General features: G+C 39.4%; 1 protein-coding gene across 1 annotated transcript in view; it reads left to right on the forward strand.

Annotated features, from left to right (window-relative positions):
- The window catches only part of LOC137941491 (protein TORMOZ EMBRYO DEFECTIVE), a 63,484-nt gene that overhangs the window by 15,206 nt on the left and 32,481 nt on the right, over positions 1–15,797 (forward strand). Inside the window, exons 4-6 of the mRNA XM_068786935.1 lie at positions 6,423–6,643; positions 7,208–7,493; positions 7,619–7,753. Coding sequence (XP_068643036.1) covers positions 6,423–6,643; positions 7,208–7,493; positions 7,619–7,753 — 642 coding nt within the window. The remainder of the gene's footprint in view (positions 1–6,422; positions 6,644–7,207; positions 7,494–7,618; positions 7,754–15,797) is intronic.

A 15,797-nucleotide genomic window follows, 5' to 3' on the forward strand; every position in this document is an offset into this window, starting at 1 on the left:
TCTATCTTTGATTTTTTCTTATACTGCAGTTCTGCTTTTATTTTTTTTAATGGTGAAATTTCATTCATTATAGGCAAAGTACAAAAGCCAAGAGGTTATTTTGTTGTTGACCTTGAGAATGATAGAGGTGGAGGAGGTTGTTTCTAGAATAGGTTTAGGGTCTGGTGTAATTTTCTGGGAAAGTCATTATGGGATTAGGTGATTATTTTAATGGAGGTTGGGGCACCATATGAATTGGGAGGGAGGATTTCTTGGCATGACTTAAAGTGAGTTGAGCCATGGTGTGCGGTATGTTTGGCTTTTAGGTGGCAATTGTCTCCCTCCTTTGTGAGATTAGGAAATACATCAAATGGGAAGTACATAAAATGGATTCCTTGCTTGGATCATAGAATGTGAATGAACCATTATATGAAGCTTGATCTCAAGATTTAAAGTTTCTCCTCTCCCTGAATAGCGTTACCATTTGAAGAAGCCCAATTAGATAGAGACTTATGGTAGATTGAAAGGGAATGAATGATAAAAATGAAGAGAGGTGCTCTCATAGTTGTGAATGAACCATTATATGAAGCTTGCTCTCAGGATTTAAAGTCTCTCCTCTCCCTGAATAGCGTTACCATTTCAAGAAGCCCAATTAGATAGAGACTATGGTAGATTGAAAGGGAAAGTGACGAGAGGCACTCTCAGAACCCTAATTAGAGGGTATGACAAAGTATCAAACAAAGATGGGTAAAGAAAAAAGGGGGTGAAGCATAAACATAACAAATGATTCAAAATCAAAATAAACATAACAAATGATTCAAAATCAAAATAAACATAACAAATGATTTTGGTATGAGAATAGTGATAAAAATCAAAAGTAGTTAAACTTGTCTACGCCACCGACCTCATATCTACTTGGATGCACACCAGAAAGGAATTTGATTGCTTAGAATGTCCCCTTTCACACCAACTGGCATGCGATCGCTCAAATGTCCGCTCCTGCTTCATCCCCTGGGTGCTTGTTGGTGCCTCCTTCGCTTGGTTACCTCAAGCTCAATTTTGATGCTTGCACCATTAGCAACCCTAGAGCTGCGGGTTTCAGAGGTGTGTTCTGTGACTTAAAGGGCTCCTCCCTTATCTCCTACTCTGGGTCTCTCGAGCTCACTCCTTCAGCCCCCCCATCTGTGGTTATTGGTTGGTGCCTATCTTCTTCATTCTCCCCTTGTCGCCACTGACATATATTTTTGGACATTTTGGATCTTGTATCTACTATTTTTGTACTTGGTCTCATGTTCTTAGATCAACAAATTCTGTTGCTGATTCTTGTGGAAAATTGGGTGCCTCCCCGCAATCTCTTGTTGTATGGGGAGGTCATCCTTGATGTAATTTTCTCTTGTTTGCAATAAAATCAACTCCTTTTCAAAAAAAGTAAAAAGTATGAGAACAACTATATACCATTTGTAGTTTGTCAATAATGAAAAGAATCACCTCATTAACCCTGCAAAGAGACCAACCCAGGGAATTGAAAATATGTGATTTAATGTAATCCCAAAGCATAAGGGATTTTTTCCTCCAAAATAGATTCTAGACCAGTAAAAGTAACAAAATGTTCATTCAGAACCAACAATGACAAAATTCTAGAAACATGCAATTTCTTCGATCTCATTAATTAAAAAGGCCTGCTTTCAAACATACTCTTTATTGAGATGGTATTGGAGGATGCTAGTCATACATGGGACTTCCAAATTCGATGCTAGGCAAGGACTGAATAGTCAACTATTGTGAAACAAGGAAATGGACTGATGAAGGAATAGATGCGGAGAACTCAACTTTCTGTATACAAATTTTTGGAACGTTCCAAACATTCTTTCTATTTTAGGAAACTTCAGGAATTTTCCTGGTGTTTCAAGAAAAATTCTGAAAATTTTCATTGTGTTATAGAACCCGGACCTGATCAGGCCAGCTGCTTGAACTGGGTTCAATTGGATGTGTTCCCTTGTCTGGGTTGAATATTTGTAAAAATTAAGGGAGGGCTAAACCTCGTTAACCTAGCCAGATTTGTTAGTTTAATTGGCTGACTCAACTTGGTCAGACGGTTAGCCCTCAAGCAAGAGAATTTTTTTTGCATCACCAAGTGTTGGAAGATGGGCTCAAGCCCACACGATCAAGGAAGGCCTACAAATCCAAGGAAAATGGCCACACATCCAAGAGAGGTGATATCATGGTAAAGAAGAAGACTTATCATAAAGATGGCACAAGGGTGTAATTAGTTTAAGAGGAATATGTCTGCTTATGTCTTTTCTTATGTAAAGCTTGTACCCTAAGGGCATAATGGACATTGTAACATCCTCTTTAAAAATATAAATAAAGGCCCTTGGCTTGGAGTAGAGCAATCAATCTCTCTCCCCTTCTCTAAATTCGTTCAAGCTTTCTCCCTTAGTCTAAAGGCTTTCTCTTCCTTTCTCTCTTCTCTACCCAAGTTCTCTCTCTTCTTCCCTTCTTTTCTTTTCCTCTCCTTCTATGACTTGGCTCGAGGGTGCTAATAATGGGGTTCTAAATTCAACATGGTACTAGAGCATTGGATTTAGGACTCCCACGTCAAGAAGGTATTCTAATGTTTTTATGATCAAAGCTACACATGAAAGTCTCTTTGTGAAGTAAGGTTGTAGCTTGTTGAGATGAGTTTTTTGTTCTTGTTATTATTACCTATCTATGGCTTCATGATCTTTTTGTTTTTTTTATCTTTGGAAGATGGTTTAGAGATGATTCTATCCTATAAAATTATTGAGATTTATATCTCTTGGATTGGAAGAAGCTTGTCAAATGCTGGATTTTTCAGTTAGCTTGCAAGTTTTGGCTGAAAATTGGTTTATGTTGAATCTTTTGCATGAAAAAGGTTACTATTTGTGCTTGAAATCTTTTCCTATTGAAGAGCTATCCTCTCTAGCCTATTATGATCTAAGATCTGTTGGAGTTTGAGAAGTTAATTTTGTGGGTCATTGTGTTACTTCTTCATTCCTTGATCTACTCTCATTGTTCTTCTCAAAACAAGTTCAAGGCGGATTTTTTTTGGTTTGCCGAGCTTAAGGTACACATTTGGTGATTTTTTGTTGCATGAACATGACCATCTTCCTCCTTTCCACGTTGAGATTAGTGGAAGATTGCCTTGCCTAAAGATTTCAAGAAAAAAAAGGCAAGGAGAGGTGTCTTCTTTGATTGCTAAGTTGGCACTAATTGAAGGATAAAACTACCTTACTTAGAAGATTTTTCCAGCCACGAATTTTCTATTTTAGCTTCATGAGATCTTTCGTATTTTGAAATATTGCAAAGAATTTGAGTTGATATCTTTCCTAAACAAAATAAGGCATGAAAAGATTGAAATATTTTTGGTGAAGTGGCATCATTGAAGGAAGGAAACTTCCTTTTTTAGAACCTTTTTGGCCAGCTACGGATTTTGTGAAATTTTTTTGGTGATTTGGAAAGATTACAAGAATCTAATTTGATATCCTTTTAAAGCAAGGAAATCTGTATTTTTTGGTAAATGGTGCCATAATATTAGGAAAGTTTTCTTATTTATATTTGGGAGTGGCTGATTTTATGAAATATCTTCTAAAGATCATGATTTGGTGGATAATTTAATTGATTACCATTTTTTTGATTAAGAAAGATATGATTTTTGGCCAGCCAAGAACTTCATTGTTTAATGGAGATTAATTGACCAAAGGAAAAAATCAAACTCGGGTGGGTTCTTCTTCTTACCCAAGTTGATTTTATTTGCCAAGATAAATTTTGTTTGGTTCTTCCTCCCTTTAGTTGTTTCAAGCTGGGATCATTGCCATTACCTCTCAGCTTGAGTGGGAGCATAGAAGGAGAAGTATGAAGGATGGGCACATTGATGATTTTATCAAACAACACTTGGTTCAACTTATTATTGACAATCTATTACTTTGGATCATTTAGTAATTAACTTAGCTCGACTCACTTACTCACTATCAAAGCTATTATTTGTTACTAGCTTGACTTCGGCTTGATTATTACAGTGGATTATTACCTTGGGTTATCCTCAACTTATTACTTGGTGCACAACTTCCTTACTCAAGGATGGATTTGCTGCATATAATCTCATGTGTCCTTATTGCTATGAAGGACTTTCACTATTTACCGGTTATCCGCTGCTATATACCTGCTTATTTGGTATGTGTTAGTTGGGCCCAGTCCCATTTCAGTTGCTGCTATTGTCTCTCTGAGTGAGACATTATTATTGAAGGACTTCTCAGTTGTTGACTGTTGTCATCATTGGTTATTCTGATGAAGAAGAAAATACATGGTGGCCCCAAAGTATTATCTTTCGGTGATTACCCTTTACCCCCTTATTTGACATTTTTTCTCCTACCATTTGATAGTTGGTGCCCTATGTTGAGACACCTTGACGGAGGAGCTTATTACTACACTTTTGAGCAATGCTTACAGAGGATAGGAGTGTGCTCCATATCTAGTGTGAGTCATATCTATTATTCACCCAAGAGGGGTTTTTTTGAGCTACCCTGAGAAAGTGGGTAGATTCTGTGCCCCACAATAGGGCTATTTTTCCGCCTATGAAATTGAGCATAAAATATTTTTGACTGGAGTATGAAGCTTTGTCTTACGGCTATGAGTGATTTTATTCTCTCTTATATTATGCCAACTGGGTCTCTTGAAAAAAAAAAAATAGACCACCGGTTTGAGGAGGAATGTTGGAAGATATGATTGAGGTGGACAGCCATTTTATACGGGAAAATCCTATCCACCATTTGTAGCAAGTTGGGCATTTATGATGTTTTCTCACCCCTAGCTTGAGGGGGAGTGTCGGAAGCTGGGTTCAAGCCCAGGCAACCAAGGAAGGCCCACACATCTAAGGAGAAGACCCACATATCCAAGGAGAAGACCCACACATCCAAGAGAGGTGACATCATGGTAAATAATAATACTTATCATAAAGATGGCACAAGGTGTAATTACTCGAGGAGGAACATGTCTACTTATGTCTTTCTTATGTAAAACTTGTAGCCCTATGGGTATTATAGACATTGTAACATCCTCTTTGAAACTATAAATAAAGGCCCTTGGCTTGGAGTAGACAATCAAACTCTCCCCTTTTCTAAATTTGGGCAAAGTTTCTCCCTTAGCCTAAAGGCTCTCTCTTCCTTTCTCTCTTCTCTACCCGAGTTCTCTCTCTCTCTCCTCTCTCTTCTTCCCTTCTTTTCTTCTCCTCTCCCTCTCTCACTTGGCTCGAGGGTGCTAATCATGGGGTCCTAAATTCAACATAATTTCAGCTCCCTCTCCTCTATTTTGGCAATGATAGGGGAGGACTCCCACCCTCCCTCTTAATGGTTGGGGGGCAATTGCTCCACCCAAATCAGCGCCACAAATAGGTGTTTTTTTCTTTTTTTAAAGGGGGGAGGCTGGGCTGGGCTGGGGGAGAGTGGAGGAAAATTGGAAAACAGTTTCTGAAAACATTTTCTGGTAACATGATGTAGAAATCAATTTTCCGGAGAGTTGGAAACTGCTTGGAAAATTGATTTGCTGAAAACAATTTCTCAAAATAAAATTTATGGCAAATGATGTCTCTGAAATCAATTACTTGTAAACAAATTCGGGGAAAAGAATTTCTGGGACTTAATTCATTTCCAAATCTGTACTGGTGTAGAACAGTAAATAAACCTCAACACTGGGTAAAAAACTCAAATTTGCACTAATTGGTTTAATTAGAGAAAAGTCTTACCTCTAAAAATTCCTATTTTATAATAAATTTGAACCAATCCTGTTTGATGCATAAATTGGAAAAAAAATCCTGTTGCTGGACGGATTTCTAAGACCAGCTCAGAATTTTTAACTGGGGAAAAACAATTGCATCTAAAGTAAGGTAAGGCAATTTCAACATCTTCATAGTGGAATCAATCCTGGAAATATAAAAAAAGGGTTCTCAAAAGGTGAATCTAATAGGATCAGCAAGTGCTGGAGTATCATATGCTGACCAGAGAAAAGGATTTGTTTTCCAGTTTTATGACAACCCCTTTAAGGGAAACAGGTGATCTCACATCTTCTGAGATATTCAAGTTTGAAGTCTCACGATTTTTTCCTTTTCTCTCTCTCTCTTTCTCTCTCAAAACACCCACTCTGTACTATTTTAGCTTTTTATCGAAAAAGAAGTAAGAGAGAAAAAAGAGAAGAGAAGAGTGGACGAGGCTCTCCTTCTTGACTTTCTGTCACTTATGTATTGTCTGTTTTACATCAAAATATTCTGTTCTTCTAGTTTGAGTAGTATTCAACTAGATAGATTGAATTACACAATGACTAGGACTTATTCTTTAGCAAGTACTCTTTCATTGTCTGCTTACTCTAACAATGATTTTTGTACACAGGAAACTCTGACATATGTAAATTGATTGTTGACTTGCTCTCAGGTTGTAAATCTGTGGGACCTGCGTAACTATAGCTTCAAGATGACTGTGCCAACATATGAGGTGCTCGAAGCTGTTTGTGTTATTCAAACTGGAACCAGTTTCGCTTCTTATATAGGCTCATATTTATTCGGTAAAGGAAAGAAAAAGAGTGATGGGTCATCTCCAATTTACTTTCTGACTGTTGGTGAACGTGGAATTGTACGAGCTTGGAGTTCTGATGGGTGAAAATCTAAAATCCTTATGCTTTACTATAGGAGTTCATTGTTTGAGAGAAACTTCTGAAGTTATATTTACCATCATGTTCTGCTCATTTTCTTTTCATATCCCTTCAACATTGGTTTTATTTTTATGGGGTTCTTTTCCTTTTTTTTTTTTGAGATTTATGAGAGTTGCATTAAAGGAGAAAGAAAGAGATTACAAGAGAGAAGAAATCACTAACAAAATGTCCACCAACAAAACTGCCAAAAAAAAACAAGAAAAACTGAAAAAAGAGCCCAAAGCATGAAACAACAGAAAATCAACAAATCGACCAGTATCAAATGGATTAAGTAGAGCTCTGCACAAGCTCATAAAGAGAAACACCCCTCCAGGCAAGTTCATATGGGACGCTATTTGCACTTTTCACATTATGCAATCACTGTAATTAAAGACCCATACACAAGTCAAAAACTTCATCATGCAACCACTGTGTTTTTATGTTGTTCTTATTTCTTGTTTTATTATAAACCTATTGTAATTACATGATAATGTTTTGTTTGATGGAGACATTTTAATTTTTTCAACAGCGCGAGCTGCATATACGAGCAAAAATATTCTGATGCATCCGTTAGCTCTGATAAGGATGATGAGAGACGAGGTTTCACATCAGCTGTTATGTTACCTTTCAATCAAGGGCTGCTATGTGTTACTGCTGATCAACAGTTCCTTTATTATTTGCCTACTCAATGTGATGGTGGGGAATTTTGTTTAAGCCTTAGCAAACGGCTTGTGGGTTATAATGAAGAGATAGTCGACATGAAGTTTTTGGGTGAGGATGAACAGTTTCTTGCTTTAGCTACAAACCTAGAACAGGTGTGTGGTTAAAAGTGGTATTTTTTTCCGTGTCAATTTACCTGATGATATAATCTTTTTGGCTTCTTATACACTACAAAACTTAATCCTGATCATGTAATGCAATCGCATTGGGTTTTGTGCAGGTTCGAGTGTATGATCTTGCTTCTATGTCATGCATGTATGTACTTGCTGGTCATGCAGATACTGTATTGTGCCTTGACACATGTGTTTCTACTTCGGGGAGGACACTTGTAGTGACTGGAAGCAAGGATAACACTGTGAGGATCTCTTCTCTTGCTATATATTGGCTATCTCTACTTATTAGTTGTAAGATGGGTGCTGCTACAGGGTGCACTTGCAATAGGGTGGTTAGCCTTTATTTATTTAATTTAGGACTGTAAGAAAGCAGGGTGTGAAAACTATTTTCCTTGAACTTTTTCTTGAGTTTGCACGTTAGTTTGTCTCAATTATGTAAGCCTAAGGGTGTTTATGCCTTTTTGGATCTCATCTTATATAAATAGAAAGAGGAGCACGTTGTCTCTCCTTATGGGATCCTAATTTGGATCTTGTCTCTCCTGTTCTCCTTTTCTTCTCCGACTCTACACCAAACATTAATTCTTCTTCTCTCTTCTTAATCCACTAAGCTACTCGTTCATGATATCGGAGAAGTGACAGATCCAATCTTTCGTCCTGCTGCTGCTACTCGCAAAAGTTCTGTTGTGCAAGAGAACTTCTTTGCTGCTGCTGTAGGAGGAGTCTGCTCTTTGTTGCTGCTGCCGCTCATGGATGTGCGCTGCATAGTTGTGATCTGCATTGATGGAGAACTTCTGAAACATTAGAGAGGGGTCTACCAAGAGACAACACCTTAGTTACTGTTTTCTTAAATTGAGGAGTCGAAATCTCTCTCGTTGAAGACTTCTTGTTCTATGTCCTGCCGTTGGGCTGAGTTTCATTCTCCCTGACTGTGAGTGCTGGTTTTTTTCTCACCGTATAGTGACTCAATGCGGCTTGGGTTGATGGTTTAACTCTCCTATTGAGTTTGAAGTCCTGCTGCTACCTCCCATGAAGTGCTGAGATCAGATAATGAGTGCTGAATTCATCTTTGCCGCATGTATGTCTTGTATTTGATAGCTTGTGTGGATTTTGTACTTGGTTGCTTTATACCTATGTGTGGGAAGGTTGCTTGGTGTGGAGGACATACAAGAGGCAAGTGTCTCAAGCTACTAGGGCTGTGAAATGGTATTTCAGTTAGATTACCTATTGCTCCTACAACTAGTGAGAAGTAGAGGTGGTGGCAGATCAGGGGGATATGATTAACCCCGTTGCTCTCGGGGAAAAGCCATATGAAAAGGATGAACACAATGGAGAAATTACTACTGTGAAACTAGATGGAGACAACAACTACTTACTGTGAATAAGGGTAACAAAAATCTACATTGGGGCTACTGAAGTTAGTGCTCTGTTGTTCGGCCTCCAAATTTTCAGGGATTGTCTCCATGGCAAGTTAATCATTGAAGGCGACTTGAAGACAGTGGTGTTCCAAAGACAACTTCCCCCCTTGGCGCCATTGGCCCATCAAATGTTGCTCGAAATTTTTTAGCCCATTAAACAATCCAGAAAGTTCACTTGTCGTAGAGTCAGACAATCCAATTGGCCCAACATAGGAGAAGAAGATTTCCATTTTCGTCATGGATAACTCCCCCATACCTGACGGGGCCTGGGCACCCATAAGCGTTTCTGTCAAAATTTAATTTGAAATGTCCCATCATAGGAGGGCCCCAAGTTTTCATAGATGGAGGGCGGAGTGGGTATGACATATCAGCTATCAACTGCCAATTTCTTCGTAAGTTGGAGCCTTTTAAATTTCGAAATTCTTTATGCATGAGTATCCAATTGGAAACTTGGCCCACAATTTTTTCAATAAGAACATTGCAAGGAAGAGATTTTAGACTGAATTTGCGGTTATTTCTTTCCTTCCATAAGGTCCAAATGATATGACCAACACAGCAAGAGAAAAACAATTTTCTGAGCTTAGGCAGATGAGCACTAGTGACAGTGAGGATTGTGGATGAGAGATTCTGAGAAGGGCAATATTGTTGACTAATTTTGTTGAGTAGGCCGGTCTTGATAGTGTGGGCGTAGTTGCAGTGTAGCAAGATGTGGGAGGCAATTTCGGGGGAGGTTTGGCAGAAGGGGCACATGGAGTCTTGAACAGGAGTTCCTCGATGAATTAAGGAATCGGATGTGAGGATTTTGTTTTGGCAAGTGTTCCAAATAAAGAACTTCGCTCGGGGTGGCGCAAGTAAGGACACGCAATGGCTGCGGGTTGACAAGCTTGAGGGGGGTTGGGAGAGAGTAAGAAATTGTAGGCTGGGGGCAATAAAAAATATACCTTGTTTGCATAGAGTCCAGATGAGGGAATCGGGTCCATTTCTGAGCCGTGTCGAGGATAGACTGGTGATGAGATTGGAAGCCTCAAGTGCTTCAATATTTGACAACGCTATCTGAATATTTAAATTCCATTCTCTAGAGTTTGTCCAAAGTTCAGATACGGTCATATCCTTATTTCTTGTCAAGGAGATGACTTGACTGTGGTTGATATTGATGCAACTCGTTCCCACCCACCTGTCTGACCAAAATTTTGTTAGACATCCTGATTTGACAAAGCACTTGACTACTTTTTTGAATTCTGGAAGCATTTTTACAATTTTTTCCATACCGGGGTTAGCTTGTTATATCTCCTACCTTTGGTCCACCATCTAGTTATTTTGTTTGCTTTAGTAGCAACAATAGTTCGCCAGATCAGATCAGGTTGCATGTTAAATTTCCAGATCCATTTTAGTAACAAGCCAGAGTTAGTTGTTGCTGTATCATGGATCCCAAGGCCTCCCATGGCTATGGGTTTACATACCTCAGCCCATTTCACAAGGCTGTACTTCCTTTCACAGTTAGTCCCACCCCATTGAAACCTTCTTTTTAGGAAATCAATTCTTTTTTGTACAGAAATAGGGCAATGGTATAGAGAAAGGAAATAAGAAGGAATAACTTGAAAGCAAGATTTGATGAGGACAAACTTACCTGCCTTGGACAAGAACCTTCCACTCCTGGAAGCCAGACGGCCTTCCAAACTTTCAATGACAGGGTGCCAAACACTTTTGGAAGGTAGTGTTGATGACAAAGGAAGTCCTAGATATGTACCAGGAGGAGATGCAATTTTACATCTCAGATAACTAGCCATAGAATTCAGAACAAATGGGTCAATATTGAACCCAGTTATGGATGATTTTGTCCAACTTACCTTGTGCCCAGAAGTGAGTTCAAATAAGTTGAGCAGAGCTTTCATATGAGAGATTTGGTTCATTGTACCTTCGCCAAAGAGTATGGTGTCGTCAACATGCTGAAGAAGTGCAATATCTTGGTTGGTATCATCTGAGATAGGGCTTAGCTAACCCGAACTTTTAGCAAAACGGACCATCGAAGCTAGGTGTTCAGCAATGAGATTAAAGAGAAACGGAGAAAGAGGGTCCCCTTGCCGTATTCCTCTTGTGGCATTGAAAAAACCACACGGTTTTCCGTTAACAAGCACATAGTGTGAAATAGTAGATATGCAGCTTCTCATCCAAAATTTCCACCGAGTCCCAAAATCCCATTTTGTCAAAAAGGTAATCAATTAATTTCCAATTTACATGGTCAAAGGCTTTTTCAAAGTCAAGTTTTAGGACAAATCTAGGAAGATTGAATTTTTTGAAAGAGTCTAGGAGTTTGTGAGCAGCCATTGCGGAGTCCAGGATATTTTTACCACGGATAAAGGCACTTTGACAAAGGTTAATGATTTTGGGAAGGAGGGATCTAAGACGGTTTGCAAGAAGTCGACCAATGATTTTATAGTAACTAGTGGTTAGACGTATAGGTCTGAAATCTTGAGGAAGGGCTGAATTGGGTTTTTTTGGAATTAAAGCAATGAAGGAGGTACCTACTGCTTTGTGAGTGATGCCGACTTGGTGGAAATTTTGGATGAAGGCATGTAGATCCGATTTGATTGTGTCCCAGAATTTGTGGTAAAACTCACCATTGAAACCATCTGGGCCAAGAGCTTTGTCTTTTGGAAGGCTAAGGGAAGTAGAATCAGTTACTTCAAGGCTGAAAGGCCGTTCTAATTCATCCGCATCAGAACGTGAGATGCACTTATAGTAAAGCTGGAATAGCGTTGGCCTGTTGAAATGCTCCTCCGAATATAGGTCTGAAAAGCACTTGACAAGAAGATTAGATATAGAGGAACAATCAGTGATCACTTGATCTCCATGATAGAAAGAAGTGATACAGTCAGCCGTCCTCCTGGCCGAGGCAATGGCATGAAAAAAATTAGTATTTCCATCCCCCTCGGCCAGCCAATGAAATCTTGCACGATGTTTTCAACGAACAGAATCATGTCAAAGTAAAGTTGAATATTCCAGATTAAGATGATTTCTGAGAAGTAAATCAGGATGAGAGAGAGACCTTTGTTCTTGGAGTAGATCAAGCTCAGAGATGCGGTGACGTACCGAATCTTTATGGGAAGCAGCAGCAGCACCATAGGCTGTTACAATTGTTGGCTGCCATTGAGTGTTTGTGATCAAACACCGAGCTGATGGATCAATGGACTGATATGAGGCCACACGAAAGGATGTACTGAACTTATGGCATGGATGCAAGACCTCCTCTTTTGTTGCGCATATAAATTCTGTTTGGTTTTTTGTCTCTGTAGCTGTTAATAGAGGCTGGCCATTACATAGGTTTGATGTCAAGAATGCATTTTTTTATGTTGACTTGTTTAAGGTTTATATGGAGTAACCATAGGTTTAGGGGGAGACAAAAAGGTGTGTCATATCAAGAAGGCGATTTATGGACTTCAACAAAATCTATGGTTGTGGTTTGATAAATTCAGTTGTATAAGGATAGGTTTTGACTTAAGTTGAGTAGCTCTGATCGGTATGTTTATCTTTAGAAGGGTGATTGGATGTGTTGTGGGTATTGTCTATCTAGACGATATTATACTCTCAGATGATGATCTACAAGGCATTGTTGACATAAAGAAGCATCTTTGACAACACTTCCAAATGAAAGATTTAGGGCCATTGAAGCATGTTTTAGGCATTTGAGGTGGCTCAAATCAAATCAGGTATTTTTTCTCCCAATAGAAATATATCATTGACTTATTGAGTGAGATTGGTCTGCTAGGTGCCACAATGGTTGATACTCCATTGGATGCAAAGTTCGATCTGTATGATGAGTCTTCACCAAATTTGAAGGGCAAAACTCTTTAGATGGCTAGTTGGGAGAAGTTAATATATGCCACAACGACTTGTCTTGATATTGTTTTAGTAGTTGGGATTGTAAATAGGTTTATGGAAAGTCCTAGGAAACCATCTTGAAGCAGTTCATTGGATGAGAATCATGGTCATGCAGATGCGGTTGGCTACTTTCATGGAGATTATGTAGGGCCATAGTTTGACCATTAGATTAAGAAGTGGATTTTGCATGTTCGTTGATGTTTATCAGGTTACCTAGAAAAACAATAACAATATATGGTTACAAAATCAAGTGCTGAAGCAAAACATAGGGCCATGATCATACAGCTTGTGAAATGATTTGGGTATAGTAGTCTCTAATCTCTATTGCCAATTGTCCAATTTTCCATGAATGCACAAAGAGCACTAAAGTGGATAGTGACTTCATCCAAGGAAAAATTGCGATTGCCTTTATTCGAATATGAGACCAACAAGCAGATTTTTCACTAAGGCCTTACTAGGACCTTTGGTTTTTTGGGCCACTTGACAAGGTGGGACTTTACAATGTATACCGTCTTGCTCGGGGGGTAAGAAAGTAGGGACTGGGAACTATTTCTTTGTAATTTTCTTTTATTTTCTGTGTACATTTTCCTCAATTATGTAAGCCTAAGGGCATATTTTAGTCCGTTCATGTAATACAATTAACTCAATAAACAAAGGTTGCGGATTGGGTGTGGTCCCTACTAATTGCTTCTCTCTCGAGTAGTCTTTTCCAAATCACTAATGTATGAGTTGTATGCAAGTATTTTAGCATGAGTTGTGATAGTCACATTGCCAAAAAGTATTATAGCGGGTGAAGGGTATTGATGCAGTATACCAGAATGTGGAAGAGGTAGCTGAAGAACGTTTATGGACAAAAGATAACCCAAAAATCTCTCATGTTTATATAAGAAGAAGAAAGAAGGAGACTCAGTTTCAAGAGGTCTGAGTATCTAATTTTGGGCTTAAGTCCTAATAAAAAGTCCTAAATTAGAATGTCTTTCTAAGTTACAATGCCCTATTTCAAGCATGTTGAAATTAGAAGTTTTAACTAGACAAGTAACATCCTGTTTTAGTTAATAGCTTCAACCAGAAAGTCATTTCTAGTGGTTGTTTCCTTGTTTTAAGTTTGTGTCTTTGTTTCGAAATTGCTGTAGCCTAAAGTTTGCAAGTCTTTAAGTTAGAAACAGTTTCCTGTTTTGAGTTTATTTTCTAGTTAGTGCCCTAGATTTTGAAAGTCTTAGTTGGACTTTGTTTCCTTTTGTGGACAACATAGAGTGAACCAGAAATTACTCTTTGAATAAAGTTATGTTTTTTGTTATCTCTTTGATAGAGTTATCTCTTTGATAAAGTTATCATTTGTGTTTTTTCCTTTTTTCTATTTTTCCTTATACCTATAGAAACCCTACTTGCTATCATTCAAGTATTACTCATTAATCTTGAATCTAGATTGTAGTTCACTAGGTTGTTGCTGAACGGGTAGTATGCGCTAAACGCAAAATTTGCCCAACTAAAGGTAGCTAGATGGCGATGCGAGTAATGGCGAGGCGAGTGATGCGATACGGAGAATGATGGAGAGGCGCGCAATGAGATACGAAGTGTTGAATTACGGAACGATGGCGAGCGATGCGATTCAATGTGTCACGGAGAATGAAACGATTAGGAACGATGCGAATCGGAGCTAGTCCAAAGCAAATCGATACGATGCAATGGTACGAATCGTTGTGATGTGGATCGAAGCGAGGTAATACGAAGCAAAAACACTCGGGAGCCCATTTGGTGAACGTCGAATCAACGCAGAAACCGCAACAGTAAAAGTCCGTGGAAACGGAAACCTTTGATCGAAAGAGCCATCCGGCAAAAAAGGATGGCAAACTGTAGTGAGTCACACATCAAGACGAAGGATCAGGTTGGAAAATCTAGAAGATCTTCATTTCCGCAATGGCACTGGATCTATCTCCCTTTGGAAGAAGATAGATCGAAAAGGCTCCTTCTTGCAAATCATCTCCCGAGCAGGAATAAAGAAATCCTTCATCTCCATCCCCATCCAAGCCGTGGAAGCTTTCAACTTCATTCAATAGAAAGTTTGGGAAGGAAAGATTGGGCGAAGTTTCGGCCGCTCCCTCTTCACTTGGGAGCTAGAGTTCCAGATCCACACTCAATTTCACGGAGGAAAGCTCGAGTGCTCGATCCCCCAGAGGCAAACTAATAAAATCATGGGAATGATTTTTATTCAGCAAAGCCCAAGCTCTGGCTTGGGATGGAGGCAGTTCAAATCCTCGATACTCCACCTCTCTCAGACACAAGCCCCAGAAAAATCCCTCGATAACTACCACCACCCAAAAAAACTCAACCTGTCGCCACCCGCCATCGCCCTTCAGGAGGAAACAGAACCCCCAAAATTCACCACTGGAAACACCCCCTCTACCCCCCAAATCACATCCACTTTGAAAACCCCAAAAAAAATATCATCCTTTCTGCTTCTCCTCCTGTCCCCCCCCCCCCCCCCCCCCCCCCCCCCCCCCCCCCCACAATCCCGAAATTATCCTCCCACGAAAACCATCTCTCCCTGGTCCTCCCCAAACAAATCCTGAGAGGGTTGGAAAAGGTTATTGTCGGCCGCTACTGTCACAGTAGCAAATGATTACAACTCAGCCATGTTGATTAGAGCCTGGATAGAAAAAAAAATACTACATTTGATGGCCAATGATGATCACCCACATCTAGAATCACTTTTGGTTGTTAGCCTTTGGTTCTCTGGAAGATAGAGAGGCATTACTCAAAGACGAAAATGAGGTAAAATCCCCAATAACATGCAAATGGCCTTGGGATTCCGGCTTCTCGTGGATCGGACAGAGAGTAACGACGCATGGCATCCCGACGGAACTTCGGTGTAAGAGCACACTTGAGAGCATAGCAAATATCTTCGGAGAGCTCATATGGGCTGAAGACAACCCTCAGGAATTATTTTGGGAAAACTTCATCATCAGGCCAAAATCTCCGGTAAGAGGAACTA

The sequence above is a fragment of the Aristolochia californica genome, unplaced genomic scaffold (genome assembly GCF_029961685.1).
Source record: "Aristolochia californica isolate CCGP_79_NKW_82.1479 unplaced genomic scaffold, dmAriCali1.0.hap1 SCAF_10, whole genome shotgun sequence".
Taxonomy (NCBI): Eukaryota; Viridiplantae; Streptophyta; class Magnoliopsida; order Piperales; family Aristolochiaceae; genus Aristolochia; species Aristolochia californica.